At 39.0% G+C, this 20,448-nt stretch overlaps 1 protein-coding gene across 5 annotated transcripts in view; it reads right to left on the bottom strand.

The window, feature by feature from the left end:
* lama2 (laminin, alpha 2) overlaps positions 1–20,448 on the bottom strand; it is a 157,980-nt gene that overhangs the window by 62,023 nt on the left and 75,509 nt on the right. For all 5 annotated transcript variants that reach the window (XM_051876479.1, XM_051876480.1, XM_051876481.1 and 2 more), the window contains exons 15-18: positions 19,032–19,143; positions 11,725–11,838; positions 5,957–6,084; positions 4,657–4,743 (exon numbers count right to left, since the gene is read on the bottom strand). In XM_051876479.1, the coding sequence (XP_051732439.1) occupies positions 4,657–4,743; positions 5,957–6,084; positions 11,725–11,838; positions 19,032–19,143 (441 nt within the window). The remainder of the gene's footprint in view (positions 1–4,656; positions 4,744–5,956; positions 6,085–11,724; positions 11,839–19,031; positions 19,144–20,448) is intronic.

Genomic DNA, 20,448 nt, shown 5'->3' with positions numbered 1-20,448 from the left:
TACCAACATTCTTCAAAATATATTCATTTGTGTTCAACAGAAGAAAGAAACTCATGCAGGTTTGGAACAACTTGAGGGTGAGTAAATGATGAGAACATTTTTGGGTGAACTATCCCTTTAAACTATATATAAACTACAAATATCAATCCAGTCTTCTGGATTCAGTTTGTGTGTCTATTAATGCATGTGGAATTAGATCATCAATTTATATCACCAGTCTTTGAAGACGCTTTTTAAGAAGATTGAGATGTTTCAATATTGAAGGAAGCAGCAATTGTGGCACTTGTTGCTCATCTTTATTCTGTGTACTCTAATAAAACAAGTGTTACAGGCTTTGGTAGCACTCAGTGTGGCTCTACAGATAGAGTTCCTCTGATTTGCTTAGATGAAAATTGCCAAAGGGATCTGGGGTTGGAAATGATGTATGTCTCATAGTCTGCAAAGATTTCTGTTTCTGTTTACTGCCGGCCAAGGATGTAAGCACATATTTAGGATTTGTTTGGGGACTAAATGTAATAACTCAATATTTATCCACTGAAAATCATATTTGTTGACTGCAAATCTAAATATTGGAATTGACATTTCCTCTTCAATATGTATGTCTTCAATGTGGTTACAGCCCTTTTGGAAGATGTTGAGTTCTCAAGTTTCTTTTAAATATCACCATTATCTCAGATGTTTCTCCTAAAATTCCACAGGAAACCCAACTAAAGAAGGCTCAGATTAGACAGTAGTTGGCATAGTAGATCACAGAAACCAATGGCACCAAACAGAACAACAGAGACTGTTCGATTACACTTGAATTACTTCTAAATGTTTACTTTTGACTTCTAATATTCTTAAAGGTAGGCAATATGTATTCAAATATGCTATACTACTATACTAAAATATACTATACTCTCTTAGGCATACAATGCTTTTGGGAAACACAGCCCAGATCATTTAGTCCTGTAAGAACTTAAAATGTTCTTCCAGATCATACTAAGATCTCTGCCTTGTCATTGCAGACTATAATCTGCAATGGTATCCGAGTGCATTATGAGGCATTCTTGAGATCTCCTTTGAAACTCCTTTGGGACATATGAGAATAATCATGAGAAGCAACAGTCTCTATCTGCTCTCCATTTGATCTCACTTTATTTGTGACTTTCCTTGACACAATACATTTTTAGGAACATGTTTTAAGAGCGACGTGCGCCGCCTGACTGAGTTTGTGTGAAGTATGTCCTTCACATCTCTTTCAGCGAGTGTCTCAGGGGACAGGCTGGGTTTGAGCTCCGTCTGAGCACTGATGGATCGGTCCCATCTTGCCCCATTAACGTGCGTCTGTCCCTGGCTTTTCCCAGAACGAGAAACCTTTCCATTAACTCTCTTTCTCTCCTCCCGAACTTTCTCTCTGCTTGTCCTCCATAACACACCTCCAGCTCCCTGGTTTCTGTTCCCTGCACCTCGTTTTCTGCTAATGGCTCAGCGTGGAGAGCTTTGGTGCCAGCTCGCGTGTACCAGCACTGGCACTGCACCAGTCCCTCTCCATCTGTTTCAGGGGTGGGTCACAGCAGAGCCCAGACCTTTCTTCCAACCTAGACGCCGTATTCCACTGCACCACTGTGATTTAGTCCACGTACAGAGCTGGAGCGACTGCCAACGCAACCTACCCAAAATGCAGCATATGCTTATGCTAACCCATCAGCATACCAACCTTCAGAGAACGAGAGAGATCGACGCCCACTGGGGGAATGCGAAGGGTTGAGAAAGAGAAATAAACAGAGCGACTGATGGAATATTGCGCATGATAGATGAGCTGAGTGATTTCTGATGCTAATGAAATTAAGACGGTGGCATCAGTGCCAGAGCTGGGAGCTGCTTTGTGCTCTGTTGCATTTGTGAGCACTTTACACTGACCACAGAGGATCAAGCCATTAGCTCCAACTTATGCCAGATTTTTATTTCATATCACACTGGGACAGAGATCCATATGGCCTAGAGATTAAGATTTGTTTGACTAGTCTAGTCAAACACATTACAGACTCAGAAAACATATGGTGTTGTTCAGCACATCATACACACAGAAAAATCAAGGGTTAAATCAGAATGGGAATACAGTAGAGGACAGACACATAGCCTGTGTCCAAAATCACATCATGTAGAGTAGGTACTGAATTTGGTTTTAAAGGGGTGGTTGATTATGATTTGACTTTTTTAACTTTAGTTAGTGTGTAATGTTGCTGTTTGAGCATAAACAACATCTGCAAAGTTACGACACTCAAAGTTCAATGCAAAGGGAGATTTTTACTTTTAGAGAATTCTCTGTTTAAGGACTACAACAAACGGCTGGTAGGGACTACAATGAGCTTCTTCCTAGGTTAGTGACATCACAAACCCTAAAATATACATAAACCCCGCCCCCAAGAACACTCAACAAAGGGGGCGGGGCCATGTTGGGCTGCTTTAGAGAAGAGGAAGAGTTGTTGTAGTAGAGTGTTGTTGACATGCCGTCATTTTACACCGGACTGCTTCACAAACGAGGGTCAATTCAACACAAAAGATGAACATGACGGCACATGCTAGTCGATGACTTGAATCAACTCCACAGCAACTACATAAATTTATCCACTAACCATTAAGAAACGTCTAAAAGTTGTAACTTCTTCCTGAGTCTCTCCATCAGTGTCGACTCCGGTTTGAACAATGTAAGGCTGAACACCGTTACTGACAATCCTCATTTTGTCTGCGTGAGATTCTCCAGCTTTGTTGTAGTTGAGCTGTTAAAGCTCCGCCCTCTTCTGGAAAGGGGGCCGGGAGCAGCAGCTCATTTGCATTTAAAGGGACACACACAAAAACGGCGTGTTTTTGCTCACACCCAAATAGGGGCAAATTTGACAAGCTATAATAAATGATCTGTGGGGTATTTTGAGCTGAAACTTCACAGACACATTCTGGAGACACCAGAGACTTTTATTACATCTTGTGAAAGGAGCGTTATAGGTCCCCTTTAAATGTACTTTGCCACCATTAAAAAAGTATGTTTTATATAGTATAAATGTGTGTTGTATGAATGTAATCTGGATGTTCTATACCTGCCATGTTGCCACTGTCATGTGACCTATGGCGTCAGTTGTGTCGCTTCACTGTCATTCACAAATCCTCTCCTGTGGCCTCATTGGATAGTAAAGCGTCCATTGTATGCACACTTCAGAATCTAGTAGTTTGTCATCCGATTACTTTTTGCCTACTGATTTATGAATACTATAAATTTGGACAGACTGCTTGGCTCACATACTGTTTTTCACCTACTATATTCACTGCCCGGCCAAAACAAAAGTCGCTGTTTGGATTTACATAGGCAAATGCTTACGAGTCTATGATTGGATCATTTCAGTGATTTTTATGTTTCTAGCATGTTATATGTTTAACAACAGTTCTTCTAACCCTAATTGAAGGAGTGTGTAGCTTTTCATTTCTTAACCAACCATGTAGGAAGACGCATCAGAGTGTAGACTTTACAGAGTGCTCAACTCTTGCATTATCATTTTTTGACCAAAAATTGATGCATCTCTTGATTGAAATAACATCACTATATTTATTTCCATCAAGAGGTGCATCAATTTTGGTCAAGATCTTGTATTGACAGTGCAAGAGTTGAGCACTCCTCCAGCACATCCCAATTTAAGGTCTGGACTCAGAGGTGCCAATTCATGTGTGAAAATGATTCTTCATGCTTCTTTCACAATTTGAGCCTGATAAATCTTGGCTTTGTCATCCTGGATTATAGCCATGATGTGTCTTCCTACATGGTTGTTTAAGAAATGAAAAGCTACACACTCCATCAATTAGAGTTAGAAGAATTGTAGCCAAACATATATCATGCTAGAAACATAATAGTCACTAATAGACTCTTAAGCATTCGCCTATTTGAATCCAAACGCCCTTCTCAGTTGGCATCCTAACAGAAATGGAAACACAAAAGACTGATTTCATAAGTGATTTCTACATAAGCAGCAGAAGCATTAGAGCATTAGAGCATGGCGTTAGCCACGCCAAGGTCATGAGTTCAATTCCCAGGGAATGCATTAAGTGATCAAATGTATATGCTGAATGCCATGTAAGTCGCTTTGGATAAAAGCTTCTGCCGAATGCATAAACATCTGTGTCATAGTGCTCAGATGATGTTGATTTCAAGAGTTTACTAATATGTTGCTAAGCTAAGAATGTGATACTCTAACAAGCATAAAAACACACAAATACTGAGTAAAACAGTCACTGTAGTTTTAGTTAGATTTAACTATTTTTAATAATACTTGCTTCTAATCACCATTTCTTATGCTGCTTACCTTTTGGCAAGGCCTGTTAAGTTCATTAAGGCTCAATAAGAGTTGGAATAATACCATTACACAGATGACATTCTGGTCAAGCTTCAAAACCGCATCAAAAATGGATCCACTGTGTCGGTATATTAACCCAGTTTAGGACTTTCCCAGTTTGACATTACATTTCACATGGAAACGATCTCTCCTAAAGATGCACATTACTGAGGGAGATTTTTTACATTTATTTATTTAGTTTAAATTTAAGGCCAATTTAAGGATTATAGATGTAAAATAACTCTGTTTTATGCTATAATGCAATGAGTCTGGAGGTGAAACCTCGTTGTCTTACCTGTCACAGCGTGTTCCGGCGTAACCCGGCGGGCATCGATCGCAGATCACCCCACCTCTGGCATCGACGTGGCACGTGGGACTGAAACTACGGTGTTTTTGAGCCAACAAGGGGACAAAGAGAAAAAGAAAAGAGCAGCGAATCAAAAACATCATAAGCACTCGCTCTGGTTCTAACTGAAGCCAGAGACCGTCTGAACCCTGAGTTGGTTTAGCGGGTGAGCAAACCCTTCACAGCGAGGTGAGCGTCAGGTTCTGCCATTAGCTATAATGACTGCACAGCTATTTCAGACGACACTGGAGCCTGGCTGAGGGGCATGCTGGGAATGCTGAGGGCAGGAGGGGAGCGACGCTTTCTTTAGCCCGCTCGAGGATGTGGAATGTTCAGCTGTTGCATTCTGGGACACGTCAACTCTTTCTGGATTAGCCACTAGCATGCTACAGCCAATATTAGCCTAGTGCTGAAATCATGTGCCAGCTACAGAGATAAAGTAAGACTCTACAGGCGCTCCTTACAGATGCTATCATGCCAAAAATAAACTGAATTATGGTCTTTACTGGTTTTAGTCTGCTACTGCCACAAGACTGTTAAAGGTGATGTGTGCAGGTTTGTGATACAAATTGGTAACACTTTAGTTTAGGGTCCAATTCTTACTATCAACTAGTTGCTTATTATCATGCATATTACTAGGATATTGGCTGTTTATTATAAAGCACATATTAATGCCTTATTCTGCATGATCATATTCTACATCCCTTAATCCTAAACTTAACAACTATCTTACTAACTATTAATAAACACTAATTAGGAGTTTATTGAGGCAAAAGTCGTAGTTAATAGTGAATATGTGTTCCCCAAACTAAAGTCTGACCTACAAATATTAGTATAAAACCTACTCAACTTTTCTGAAACTGTTGTTCCCATCATGCTCTGGGGCATGAGTAATTAATAAGGTTGATTTTTCACTGTTTTCCAGCAGTATTTATACTGTTTTATGATTGCTTTTGTTGTTATGTTTAGTAACTTGATGTTTTGTGACATCTGGAGTTCATTAAGTTTTACTAAGTAGAAATTAAGTTAAAGTTCCTTATTTTCAGTTAATTTTACTTGACTTAGTTATTCCATATGTGAATATGTGCAAAAACTTGCAAAAGAAAAAAATAATTTCAGTTTTACTTATTGTTTTTCTTTGCAGCAGCACAAACCATCAGCATCAGCATCAGCAGATGTGTCAATGAAAAGCCTCATGATGGCAAGTGTTTATTTGTAGAGTATGATGTCAGTGTGATGTTTGACGCACTTGTTTGACGGGCTCAGAAGAGGACAGGCACACGGCTGACAGTCATCTGCAGTTCCTCTGGAGGCGTCTCCGTAGTAGCCAGGAGCACATCGGTCACAGTTCGGTCCTACGGTGTGATCCCTACAGCCCTAGAATACACACAAACACATTCACACAGGGATAGACCACATGAACAAAACATCAGGACATGGAGGTGTGTTAACATACACAAAACATTTGCAGATTCTGTCTGAGGAAATGAAAACGCATCAGAGCCACTTTAAAGGGTTAGTTCACCCAAAAATGAAAATAATGTAAGACCTTCGTTCATCTTTGGAACACAAATTAAGATATTTTTGTTGAAATCCGATGGCTTAGTGAGGCCTGCATAGCCAGCAATGACATTTCCTCTCTCAAGATCCATTAATGTACTAAAAACATATTTAAATCAGTTCATGTGAGTACAGTGGTTCAATATTAATATTATAAAGCGACGAGAATATTTTTGGTGCGCCAAAAAAAAACAAAATAAGGACTTATATAGTGATGGCCGATTTCAAAACACTGCTTCATGAAGCTTCGGAGCGTTATGAATCTTTTGTGTCGAATCATGATTCGGATCGCGTGTCAAACCGCCAAACTGCTAAAATCACGTGACTTTGGCACTGATTCGACACAAAAGATTCATAACGCTCCGAAGCTTCATGAAGCAGTGTTTTGAAATCGGCCATCACTATATAAGTCGTTTTTTTTTTTTTTTTGGCGCACCAAAAATATTCTCGTCGCTTTATAATATTAAGATTGAACCACTGTACTCACATGAACTGATTTAAATATGTTTTTAGTACATTAATGGATCTTGAGAGAGGAAATGTCATTGCTGGCTATGTAGGCCTCACTGAGCCATCGGATTTCAACAAAAATATCTCAATTTTCCTTCCAAAGATGAACGAAGGTCTTACGGGTGTGGAACGGTATGAGGGTGAGTAATAAATGACAAAATTTTCATTTTTGGGTGAACTAACCCTTTAAACTGCATCACTGTCACAGTTATATTCAGTCTGTAGTTATCATGGACTTTTAGTTTGTTTTCATTCATTTAGTTTGTTTTCATCCCTTTGTTTGATTTTCCCGCCACTCCTTTGTTACCATGGTCACCGTCATTATGAGTTCGTTTGGTTCAGCTGTGTTCAATTAATCCTCTTGTTTGAGTTCCTATATAAGTAGTCCCCTCACGTTCATTCTCTGTCTGGTCACGTTTGCGATTATGTGTGTTTCTACCTTCTGTTTATCTTTTGGATTATTGTTATTAAAACTCGTGTTGGAACCTGATTCTTCATCTTCGTCTGTTTGCCTTCTGTGCCGCTATGTAACTCAAAAGTCTCAAATATGTTAGTTTCCGTAAAATGTAGCAATGTAACAATTGTTTACGTTCTATTTACTAACTTTTAAAAGCACCATTCCTCAGCAGGGACACACACTTTCCATCAGTGTTGGCACGCAGTAATGGATCAGAGGGACGGCGGCAGTATTTCATGTTGGAGAGGTAAATACACATGCACACAGTGATAATCACAGCGCAATCCATCGACACAATCACAGTCTGACAGCACAGGATGAGCAGCTCTATATGTCTGTGTTATATTGCCCGTGTCCTTGGCAGGCCATAGTTAAGAAGAGGGTGTTCAGCTGTGTCTCTCGACTGCTCAAACAGGTGCAGGAGAAACTGTCTGGTGCCACGGAAGACTGATGTTGTTTCCACACAAATGGAGAAAAGGTGTGTTTTTATTTGAGATCCAAAAAGATGTACAGTTAGAGCTTACAGAGCTAAATGTCACCGTAATGAATAACACACAGACCTGCTGTAGAGAAGACGGTACAGTGAACATCAGACATTACAGCTTGACATTAACTTTTCCACTCACCAGTCACTGTGGCTAATGGTTTTCCAAAGTTACTAACCAGCATTTTCACTGGCCACAATTTTGACATTGAAATCATGGGGAAAAACTGTCGTATAGATGTTTTTAATATTATCTCATAATTTGGCAGCAGGTATATTAGGCTGCTGTCACTTTAAGACCTGACGCACGGATCCATTAAACTGTTACACATGAGTTTTCTTTCTCAACTGTTTACGTTCACTTCAAACAGAACTGACTGTGTTTATGTGAATACTCACCAAGACCGACATTTTGACATTATTTTGTGTGTATTTGTCTGTTTAAGCGCAATAAAACAACTCAATTTAGTACTGAGAGGCGGCTTTATGTGGGTGTGAGAACAAAATCTGCGGGAATGAGTAAAACTATGAGCAATACGAGCAATCCTACACCGAAATTCAAGTCCTGAAACACCAACAATATTCATCCGGAGCAAATGAAACAAGTGAGTGAGAGGAGGAGGGCAGAGGTGGGTAGTAATGAAGTACATTTACTTCGTTACATTTACATGAGTATTTTTTTTGGAAAATTTGTACTTTTAAGAGTAGATTTAAATGTGAGTACTTTTACTTGAGTACATCTCTAATGAAAAATCTATACTTTTATTTCGCCACGCTGGACGACGTTCCTCTCGTTACTTTACTTTAATGCAATACTGTACATGTTAAGAAATGCGTAGTTTATTTCAAGCGCGCAAGTCTCTTTTTTCATGAACGATGCCCCATTCACAAATGAATCGCTCTTTTGAGTCGATTCTGTTCAAAGACTTGATCAAACAAGTTGGCAAAACTGTCTAAATTGGTTCGTGAATCAGAATGATTTGTTCAGTTCCTGCATCATCTGAAGCGGTTTCTCACTCAGAGTGTTGATGAAGTGGCAGTGGATCTACAGTCAATTAAAAGCAAATGTGCAAATGCATCCTATTGTTTGCCAGCGATGAAGATCTTTATTAGCTGAACTGCGTATGCTGTCTGTGAACAGTTCCACAGGTATCGATTTCATTTGATTTCAGTAGCTACAAACATTTTACAACCAAACAGATTATTACGCCACGATAACACCACTACAAAGTGTGTAGCATTTATTTTCCAGTTTTTTGGACATATATCTTAATTTATATATTAAATAAGCTACCATTGTTCAGAGAGTATGAAATGAAAACCTGCCGTCACGTGGTAATTTGTACGTAGAGCAGTGGCGGCGCCGGTGACCCGTTCGTCTTGAAAATTAACGCCTTTGTGTAACGTCAAACACAGTTAACCAGTTTACATGCACCTGCAGAAATTTACATTTGATTACATTTTGGAGAACAGACGGAAGAAGATCCGTCAATGTGCATTTCATCATTGTTTATGTTCAGCGGTTATGAGTGGTTGTTCTCTTTCTTCTTTCAAATGTAGCTGTATGTATACGCTATTATTATACAAAGGACATGCAATGATATTCAGATGCCAGAAATAATGCTTGTCTCTTTTGTGTTTGTTGCAAAGATATCCAATTATGATAATAATAATAATAATGTAAATATCTATCTAAAAAAAGTATTGTTGTATATACAGTGCCCTCCACAATTATTGGCACCCTTAGTAATTATGAGCAAAGGCGGCTGTGAAAATAAATCTGCATTGTTTATCCTTTTGATCTTTCATTCAAAAAATTCACAAAATTATAACCTTTCATCGAAGGAAAAGAATTGAAAGTGGGGGGAAAATCACATTATGAAATAAATGTTTTTCTCTAAAACACGTTGGCCATAATTATTGGCACCCAATTATTCAATACTTTTTGCAACCTCCTTTTGCCAAGATAACAGCTCTGAGTCTTCTCCTATAATGCCTGATCAGTTTGGAGAACACCTGACGAGAGATCAGAGATCATTCCTTCATGCAGAATCTCTCCAGATCCTTAAGATTCCAGCTCCATGTTGGTGCTTCTTCTCTTCAGTTCACTCCACTTATTTTCTTTAGGGTTCAGGTCAGGGGACGGGGATGACCATGGCAGAAGCTTCATTTTGTGCTCAGAGACACATTTTTGTGTTGGTTTTGATGTTTGTTTTGGATCATTGTCCTGATAGAAGATCCAAACACGGCCCATTATTGGATTTCTAGCAGAAGCGGTCAGGTTTAGATTTTTTATCTGTTGATATTTGATAGAATCCATGATACCATGTATCTGAACAAGATGTCCAGGACCTCCAGCAGAAAAATAGGCCCACACATTAAAGATCCAGCAGTATATTTAATCGTGGGCATGGGGTACTTTATATCCATGTGTGCACCAAACCCATCTGGTGGGTTTGCTGCCAAAAAGCTCTTTTTTTAGTTTCATCTGACAATAGAAGCCGGTCCCTTTTGAAGTTCCAGTCGTGTCTGACAGCTGAATATGCTGGAGATTGTTTCTGGATGAGCGAGGAGGATTTTTCATGAAACTCTCCCGAACAACTTGTGGGGATGTAGGTGCTGTTTGGTGATGTTTTTTTAGGCTTTCTGAGACTGAAGACTCAACTAATCTCTGCGATTCTCCAGCTGTGATCCTTGGAGAGTCTTTGTCCACTCAAACTCTCCTCCTCACCGCGCATTAGGACAAATAAAATTTAGACACACGTCCTCTTCCAGGCAGATTTGTAACATCTTTAGTTGATTGGAACTTCTTAATTATTGCCCTGATGGTGGAAATGGGGATTTTCAATGCGTTAGCTACTTTCTATTTTGTGAAGCTCAACAATCTTTTGCTGCACATCAGAACTACATTCTTTGGTTTTTCTCATTGTGATGAATGATTAAGGGAATTTGGCCTTTGTGTTTCCTCATGTTTATACTCCTGTGGAACAGGAAGTCATGGCTGGACAATTTCATGTTCATGATCACCCTGGTGTGCTAAAAAATGTAAATATGAATGGGAATATACTTCAGAGATATTTTACTCTATTTCTAGGGGTGCCAATAATTGTGGCCAACCCGTATTGGAGAAAAACATTTATTTCATAATGTGAGTTTCCCCCCACTTTCAATTGTTTTACTTCAATGAAAGGTTAGATTTTTGTGAATTTTTTGAATGAAAGACCAAAAGGATAAACAATGCAGATTTATTTTCACAGCCGCCTTTGCTCCTATTTACTAAGGGTGCCAATAATTGTGGAGGGCACTGGATATATATATATAGTTACAAACCAGTAACTAGCTACTTGAGTAGTTTTTTCATTGGATACTTTTTTACTCTTACTCGAGTAACTATTAAATTTATTACTTTCACTTTTACTTTGAGTAAATATTTCTATAATTACTTGTACTTTTACTTGAGTACAGTTTTTGGATACTCTACCCACCTCTGGAGGAGGGTTTGTGTGTCAGAGAGAGAGAGAGCAGCTGGTATCATGCGTCTATTCTGAGGAAAATGAGTATTGGAAGTGTTTCAGATATTTCAGTGTCGATATGTATTGAAAATTTTTGACAACACTACATTGCACTTAGTTTTTTATTTTAGATGCCTTATTTTAGAAGTCTACAATTGAAAAATGTACATATTATATATAAAATTCAACCCGCCAAAGTGGCTAGTAGGAGTGACTGTGTTACACACCACTGCTGAAATACTCTCTCTCTCTCACACACACACACACACACACACACACACACGGGAAATGGAATGGTTCTATTTTCTGTGACTCCATCTGAACTGCATTCCCAGCAGATTGTGTTATTATAATGCAGTTCTGTTATTATGGGCAAACAACAACAACAGAGCAACTCAATTCTGTACACTCACTCTGAAGAAACAACAAAATACAGTCTTTCACCTCAACAATGAGCGCACACACACACACACACACACACACACACACATTACCAGGCAGTGTCCAGTGACGTCATCGCAGCGCTCCGCGTGTCCGTGGCATTGACAGAGCTCACACACGCCGCGATACAGCGTCCCGTTCACCCTGCGGTATCCCACCGCACACATCTGCAAACACACACACACACACACACACGGTTAGTGCACCACAGAAACATCATTCATCATGAGGAAATCAAGGGTTTTGGTCAGGTTTAAGCAGGCAGATTTGTCTGAACGCGCGTCATGAGTTTAACAGTGTGTGAGTGTCAGCGCTGCCAGTAATTAATCTGTGCTGTGCTAATTGACGGATCATTGTAGAGCACAAAGTGCTTTGATTTACTAAACGAGGGAGAAGATTTGTTTCAGTCAACTGAAGCGCAAGGGAAGTTTATAGAGCCGGCTGATAAATCAGTGTGTGTGTGTGTGTTTTCTTAAGATGTACTTTTTCAAACCTTTCTGTGTTGTTTTGTTTCATTAATGTGTCTGAAGTTGTTCTGTTCTTCGGCTTCAGTGTTTTCTGTACAGGCCGCTGCCTTTTACAGTCAACATGAAAACAAAATTGTTCTGGGTGTAACTGGTCTTATTGTGAACAGTTCAATCATGCATTTTTTTTTTTTTACCTCATATTCTTTCTAATTAAAATGCCACAGCTTGCTCTTTTTGCGATGCAATAATCAAAACACATTTCAGACATGTAAAAATACTATGACACTTAATTGTTTGAACACACACAGGGTAAACTTGGCTCATCAACAAGTTCTACTGCTTTTGCTTAAAGTCACCATGAAATCAAAATAGGCAGTTGTTGTTTTTTATGGAATTTTGCAGTTTATTCTATATGATTTATTGGTGCACATCATTATCGAATCAGAATATCTTCTCCTCCCTCTTGCAGCATCTCTTCTCTTCTCTGATGATGAGGGCGGGGCAACCTGTCACTCACATGAGATCCACCAATAGCAAACCACAACCATCCAATCAATTCCACACAGACAAAATCAAGCCCCGCCCTACATTTGTTCTTGTTCCAGAAGCGTTTCACTCAGATATGCGACACAAAATAGAAGAAAAGACGAGCACAACTTCCCTTTTATGCTGACGTTAATCTTTTCCCAAGAGAGATTGCCATTTCCCCAGCTGTTGTAATCAATATCAAGTAAATTATCGGCTCACAGTGAAACGAACCATATGATGCTCTAATGAGCAGGAAAATATACAGCACACAAACTTAAATAGTATTTTTAATTAGATGGATCAATAATTTATCTATACTTCTATACTAATTCACCTTAGTTGAACACTTCCAGTGAATTCCAAACATAAACTAATGATCATAAATAACTGATTTTGACGAGCCTTTAAAAAGTGTTTTGAAAGCATCTTCAGCTTAATGTGCTTGTTTCTGTATTCAAAATGCCGTGAAACCCATGATCTCTTTATAAAGTCTTTAATCAACACTTAATCATAGCTTTTCAACTTTTAAACTTGTTTTTGTCTGATTATTTTATGTGCTGTGTAATTATCTGAGCTGTTTGAGGAGTAATTTAGCTAATCTGTATGAAATATTCAAGCAATTGTTTATTAAACAAAAATCTTTTTTTTTTAATAATTTGTTATTAATGAGGCACAATCATGTGTAAGAATGTCACATTGGTACAAAGTGATGCTCATTAGCATCAGCCTCTGTGTGATGACGTTAAGTGCGTTCCAAATGCTTATTTTCAGCGTTATTTTCCAGCTGTCATTCGCATGATCACTTCCGAATGAAACAGTCCCTTTCACTGAGCTCATTGCATTTGGGATTGACTTATTCATGGAGAACACACGTGACGCTGCCTCACAATTTGGTCAAAGTGAGATATCTAATGAGGCAGAATAATTGTGCTTCCTACTGTTTGGAACTGCCTTCACGTGGGGATGATGCCTCAGTGTGCTGTCTAGATGGGCAGATCACTAGGGTTTGGCACAGAACTGCTGACTGCAGAGATCGCACACACACATGCTGAATATGAAGTGGAGAGTAGAAATGACTACAGCAATAAGCATCACATTTGTTTTTCAGCTGTCTTTCAGTGACCCCGCTGACCCTGTCAGTCTGAGCACAAACACATGAGGAAACACATTCAAAGAGATAGTTTGCCCAAAAATTCATATTCTGTCATCAATTACTTAATACTTGATGCTCACTTTTTAATTTTAATTATATATATATATATATATATATATATAAAACAATCCTGAAATAAAGTGGGACACTTATTCTGAAATGTATGCTCACTCAAAAAGATGAGAGAGATGAACTATGCACACTTACAACCATATACAGCATACAATATAAACACCATGATGTAAACATTGTCATAATTCATCAACAGTAGATCATAAGGAATCGCTTGACATTAATGCACAGTATTCATGATTGATCTGCTCTGAAACTGTGAGTTTGTAGAACAAGCAACAGTTTTTACTCTGAAACATGCAGCGCTCATATTTACAGTATTAATGAAATCATCACCTTTTGAAGTTGATCACATCAGGCCATATCGCACCATATTTTCCATCTTCAAATTTAAGACCTCTTATTTAAGACTTTATGACCTGATTTTTTTATTACATTATATTATTATTATTATTGTTTTTTTTAGCTGAAAATGCTAGTGAAAGTCTCAGACTGTCTTTCTGACTTTTGTTCATCTTCAAAGCACAAATGAAGATATTTTTTGATATTCACACATCATTTTTGTCCATCCATTCAAAGTCCACACAAACACAATGTCTCGGTAATGACTGTAACCCTGATTCCGTGAGGAGGGAACAAGACGCTGCGTCAGATGTTGAGGCTATGGGAACACGCGCAATTGTGTCTGAAGCACTTTTAATTGACCCTTCGCCCAGGAGATTGATTGACAAGCGATCTAACCAATCATAATGCTGAATCTGCCATTTTGTCCGACAAAGCAGTCAGGAGTTAGAAGATTAACCTCAGTGGATTTGAACTTGAAAAATGGTGTGTAATTGCGTCTTTACGCGTTTTAAAAAACATTCATTCTCATGTTCATTCATGTTTATTTGATGCTATAAATGAACTAGTAGGAAGAGATGATCGGTTCACGAGCCGCTTGAGCTGAGGCGCTACAGCAATCTTATACGACACATTAAAGAGCCACAAAACGGTTTTTATTGTTCGAATTTCTTAAAAAATTACATAATTTGAAAGCTGGGACTTTGTTTAATATCATAAGTAACCTGCTCTGTCTTGTCTGTCGACGTGTTGTCAGTGTCCTCTTTGCTCCGCGATGTATTTTTCACTGCGTGTGGTGTGACAGCGTCATGGCTTGTCGGACAAAGCAACAGTAACAAAGGGGGCGGGTCTTTGAGAAGGGTCAATTACTCATAGGCGGGAGGTCCTTCCATGATGCATGACGTCGAACCCAGGAGGCTATAAAGGATACCCGGACCAAACATTGCCAGCTTCTGATTAGCTGAAGGTTACAGTCATAACCGAGACATTCCCTTTCAAGGGAACTCCACGCTGCGTCAGATGTTAACACTATAGGAAAATAAATACCCACTACACTATACTGACTAGTGCCTGTCCTAGTGTGAATCATGGTGAGCACAAGCTGAGGACATCATCACTCGAGAACCTGGTGTGGAGTTCATGTCTAGGCTATAGAATCTTATAAATGTGTGCGCAGAGGCCCAGCCCGACACATCACATGCTTCTTGAATACCGAGAGAGAGAGTGACACAGAAGCTGGCGATGTTTGGTCCAGGTATCCTTTATAGCTTCCTGGTTACGACGTCACATGTCACGGGATGACGTTCCACCAATGAGTGATTACACACATGCTTCAGGCACATTCCCATAGCGTCACCTCAGACGCAGTGTTGGGTTCCTTCGAAAAGGGAACTTTGATGCTTAAAGAAGTACATAAAGAATGGAGCAGTTTAATTCAAGTCTTGTGAAGAGATTTGATCGCTTTATATGATGCACAGATTAAACGTAGGCTTTTATTCACATTTAAATATTGATCAACACGCACACATAGAGCACATCAAATATGGTTAACAGAAACTGTACTTGAAGCACGAGAACCACTGAGGTTCATTCTCTAACCAAAACCCAGTATTGTAGACTTATTTGGACAAAATCTCCTTTTGGGAACATTTTGGGACTGCCTCGATTAGAAAACCTATTTAATGCATGTTTACTGAAGTTTTCTATTATGCTCTAAAAACGCTGGGTTAAAAACAATCCAAGTTGGGTTGAAAATGGACAAACCCAGCAATTGGATTGTTTTAACCCAGCGATTGGGTTAAATGTTTGCCCAACCTGCTGGATAGTTTTATTTAACTCAACTATTCTTTAAAAATTACTATATTTCTTGCTTAAAATGAACCCAAAATATGATGGAAACATTTATTAATAAGTTTAATGAATAATAATTAAACAATAAACATTTATTAAATTGCTTATTAATAAATGTTCACCTTTTGATTATTATTGTTGCCTCTAGTAATTATGTGTCTGATTTTTAATTTCCAACATATTTTGGGTTCATTTTAAGCCAGCCATAAAGTCATTTTTAAACAATAGTTGAGTTAAATAAAACTGACCAGCACGTTGGTCAAACAACCCAATCACTGGGTTTGTCCATTTTCAACACGACTTGTGTTTTTAGAGCAGCATTTTTAGAGAGTATGATTAAGGTTTGGGTTAGGCTACGTCCACATGAAGCCGGAGCTTACCCAATCCGATCTTTTTTTTTTTCCTCGTCTCAAGAAATATCTGCGTCCACACGAAACCACTGAAACGACTCAAAATGATGTAGTATACATGCCAGATCAGTATTTGGCGCTGTAATTCTGCCACAGAGATACACTTAAAACAGCGAATAAGACTTGGAGCATGCGCATAAACCTTGCGTGTTGTATACAAACTATAGTAAAGCTTAGAAATAACGCTTTATTTTGGCTCAGTAGCTTCTGCAGCACAAACACAAGCATGTAGAGTCTGCTGTTGTTGTTGTTGCTGCTGTTTTGTGCTGTTAGCGCCGTCTGACTAAGGACGACACGTGGGGTGATGACATCATCGTTTCACAAAATATACGGATTGGCTGTCCACACGAAAACGCAAAGACGGCGTTTTCAGATTTATCCACTCTGAGACCCGGTTTCAAAAAATAGCGGTTTCAAGCCGGATCTGTGTGGACAAAACGCCTATCCGATACAAAATTTGTGCGTTTTCACAGAAACACGTCTCCGTGTGGACGGGGCCTTAGTCTGCAGTCAATATAAGTAGCGTTTCTCTGGTGTGTCCTCGTTCAGGAGTAAAGGTGTGTGTGATTTGGAGCGTTTATCCTGCGGTTGAGATGATCGCAGTGTCTCAATTCTGTCTCTTGGCCAGTGGTTTCTGCTCACATCAGCATAAAAATCTGCTCACTCAGAAATCAATAGCCACTGCAGCTTTAATAGAGCAGACACTTATGCAGAGAGAAAGATTGAACACAGTCAGCCGCCCCTGCTGCTGATGCACACAGAGCAGAGCAAAGGCCCTGAAACAACCCAGATATTCATCCCGCTGCTGACAGAGTGTGATCAGGGTCTGTCTCAGGAGCTGTACATGAGGAACACAGGAAGGACATTGCTCCGATGGGAAGGAGTTTAAAACACACCGAGCTGCTACAATAAACACCACTGGAAAACAATAGTGTCTAGATTTGCCACAGTTTACCAGCTGGAATCCTTGAGAAAAGAGCTCTGTTTGAGAATGTTACTAATCAAGTGTGCCGCACACGTCCTGAAAAGTGAAGTCAAAACACTTTGATCGCATCTGCCCTCTCCATGTAATCGAATGGGATGTGAGCCAAACTAAAAAAATCCAGTTACACTTCAAATACATTTTTCCAAAGATGGTTTCTGGTTTCACGCTGACGTATGTTCAAATGTTTGTTTTTCCAGTAATTTTGGTTTTAGGTAGTTATTTAATGCTATAAAACCGGGGAGTGACATCATGATTGACAGCTGTGTTTGCGAGTGAGTCTGCGGGAGCGGGAGTGTGGGCGGGACCTTGAATCCACGGCTCCACCTCAGGATCACTATTCAATTCAATTCACATTTATTTGTATAGCGCTTTTCACAATACATATCGTTTCAAAGCAGCTTTACAGAGAATGCATGTCAACATTACAATTTGGAGAATGTAGTTAGCTAATAATGTAATAATTTAGGCAATTAATTTACAATCACTGTTAGCAATTTAATTGAAGGTAGAAGCAAAGAGCTTCTGGAAAAATGAATTACATATTAACAATAATTAGGATATATAGAAATTTGCGAATGTGCGTGTTGATCCAGATGTTGCATCTTCTGAAGTCCTCGCAGGAGTTGGCGCCGTCTCTTCAAAAGTGTTGGTCATCTGAGGTCTTCTTAAGAATCTGGATCCAAACTGAAACTGATGTACTCTCTAGTCACTACTGCGCAAAGTCGGGCTCCAAATTGCCGCATGATGTCAATGGCCATTTCCAGGATATTTTGGCTTGATTTTTAAATGAAAGGAAGTGGAGACATGTTGTCCATTTTTTTTACAGACTATGGAACAAATCCATGAGCAGAATTGTACTTTACTGTACGGTAAATTTCACTTTGCTAATATCTGTGAAATAACCTGCATTTATTTTGGATTTACAGATATTCTGAAAAATATTTCAGTTAATAGAGTGCTGCAGGAATGATATATTTCTGTAGGAAAAACCCAGAAACCCAGAAACTGTCCTGAAGTCAATGGGTTCTTTTGGTTAAATGCCTGAAATAATGTTTGTGGTGACCACAAGCTCAAGATATTTTCACATTTTATTTCAAACTTTTAGGGAAACTGTTTTTAAAGGGGACCTATAACGCCCTTTTCACAAGATGTAATAAAAGTCTTTGGTGTCCCCAGAATGTGTCTGTGAAGTTTCAGCTCAAAATCCCCCACAGATCATTTATTATAGCTTGACAAATTTGCCCCTATTTGGGTGTGAGCAAAAACACGCCGTTTTTGTGTGTGTCCCTTTAAATGCAAATGAGCTGCTGCTCCCGCCCCCTTTCCAGAAGAGGGCGGAGCTTTAACAGCTCAACAACAACAAAGCTGGAGAATCTCACGCAGCCAAAATGAGGATTGTCAGTAACGGTGTTCAGCCTTACATTGTTCAACTGTGCTGAACACGTTATTTCCAGTATTTCTCACCCATCTCTTCTGGACACTTAGTTTTGTAAGCATGAATTGCTTTCTCAGAAGTATTTTTAAATTATGTAGCTTTGTTTTTCTTGCTTACCTCACAGGAAGTTCCATCATATCCAGGCGGACACTGGCACACCTCCACAGCACGAGCCTGTTCACCGCTGCGAGAGTCTTTGTCCGCCACACTCATGCTCACGCTGCCCAACCTGTGTGTGTGTGTGTGTGTGTGTGTGTGTGTGTGTGTGTGAGAGAGAGAGAGAGAATATGCTCCAGTCACAACACGGTATATTGATATTAGGGCTGTCAATTGATTACAATGTTTAATTGTGATTAATCCCATCATTTAGTTGTAGCTAAATGCATTAAGTTAATAACAGGCCTAGTGTAATAAATAGGTCCGATACAAACACAACATGATGCTATATAATATAATGATGTAATTGAGAAGTTTCCTCATGCAGCAGCGCTCTGCTGGTGTTCACAGTGATATTACTGCTGGATGAGTGTGTGATATTTCTCCTGCTGAGCTTCAATGAAGATTAAAATATTTTCCAGCCAGAGCCACCATATTTGATCATATTCACGAAACTTTCATGGCCCCCAGAATTTTTCGTTTTATAAATATGTAAACAGTCAATATATCAAAAGAAAACTATTTTATTCTAGCTTCATTCATTCTTTTGTTTTTATCAACACTTAAATTCGGGTAACCAAAAAAAAAAAATCAAACAAAAAGCTGAGAGAAGAAGAAGACTTTGTTAAGATGGGATTCAGAACGATGATCAAAACACAGATGGAGTACATCAAATCCATCAACATCTCCAGTTGTTTCCTCTTCATGGTTCAACATTTCATTCAGTAACGTTATCAGTTTTGATTTATATGCTGCTGAATGTTTGATGATCGTGTTATTTTACATGTGCCTCAGCAATGCTTCTATCGCCTGTTTCTGCTTCTTCTTCGCCTGTGTTTTAATCAATGTTGCCTACTGCTTTCAATTGAAAGTAACTAAAACTGGTAGCTAAATGTCACTAGATGACATCATAATGGCAAATAAATTGGTCTGTATAAAAATGAATATAGATCAGTGGGCAAAATTAGAATCTAGATAAGGTTTGTCCAAGAAGTTGCTAGATTTGTCCCTAAATTTTTGAGAAAAAGTCTCAAAAGGGGTGGGGAAGTCACTTAATGTAGTGACAAAATCGCTAAATTGGCAACTCTGGTTTTGATCCAGAGATTCTGTACTCTTTCAGAAGATGCGTAATAGCGCCCCCTACTGTATAACAGTGGAAACATGGATTGCCGTAAAATTCTGTCAATAGCGGGGAAGCGTTGTGTCATAAATGCCGGATAAACTCATCAATGGCAGGAAAAGAGTTAAATCTCACCATACAAAGATTAAAAAATGATTTGACTATAGTTAAATATCTCATCCGGGTGTGATTTATAAATAAACTGTGGAAGAGACACTTGAGCTGCGGCTTTGATTGGTTTCAGTCAGCTCTGAAAGG

Source organism: Ctenopharyngodon idella, chromosome 20 (assembly GCF_019924925.1).
Source record: "Ctenopharyngodon idella isolate HZGC_01 chromosome 20, HZGC01, whole genome shotgun sequence".
NCBI lineage: Eukaryota > Metazoa > Chordata > Actinopteri > Cypriniformes > Xenocyprididae > Ctenopharyngodon > Ctenopharyngodon idella.
The sequence above is the reverse complement of the archived record's forward strand: the minus strand, read 5'-3'. Positions and strand labels throughout refer to the sequence as shown.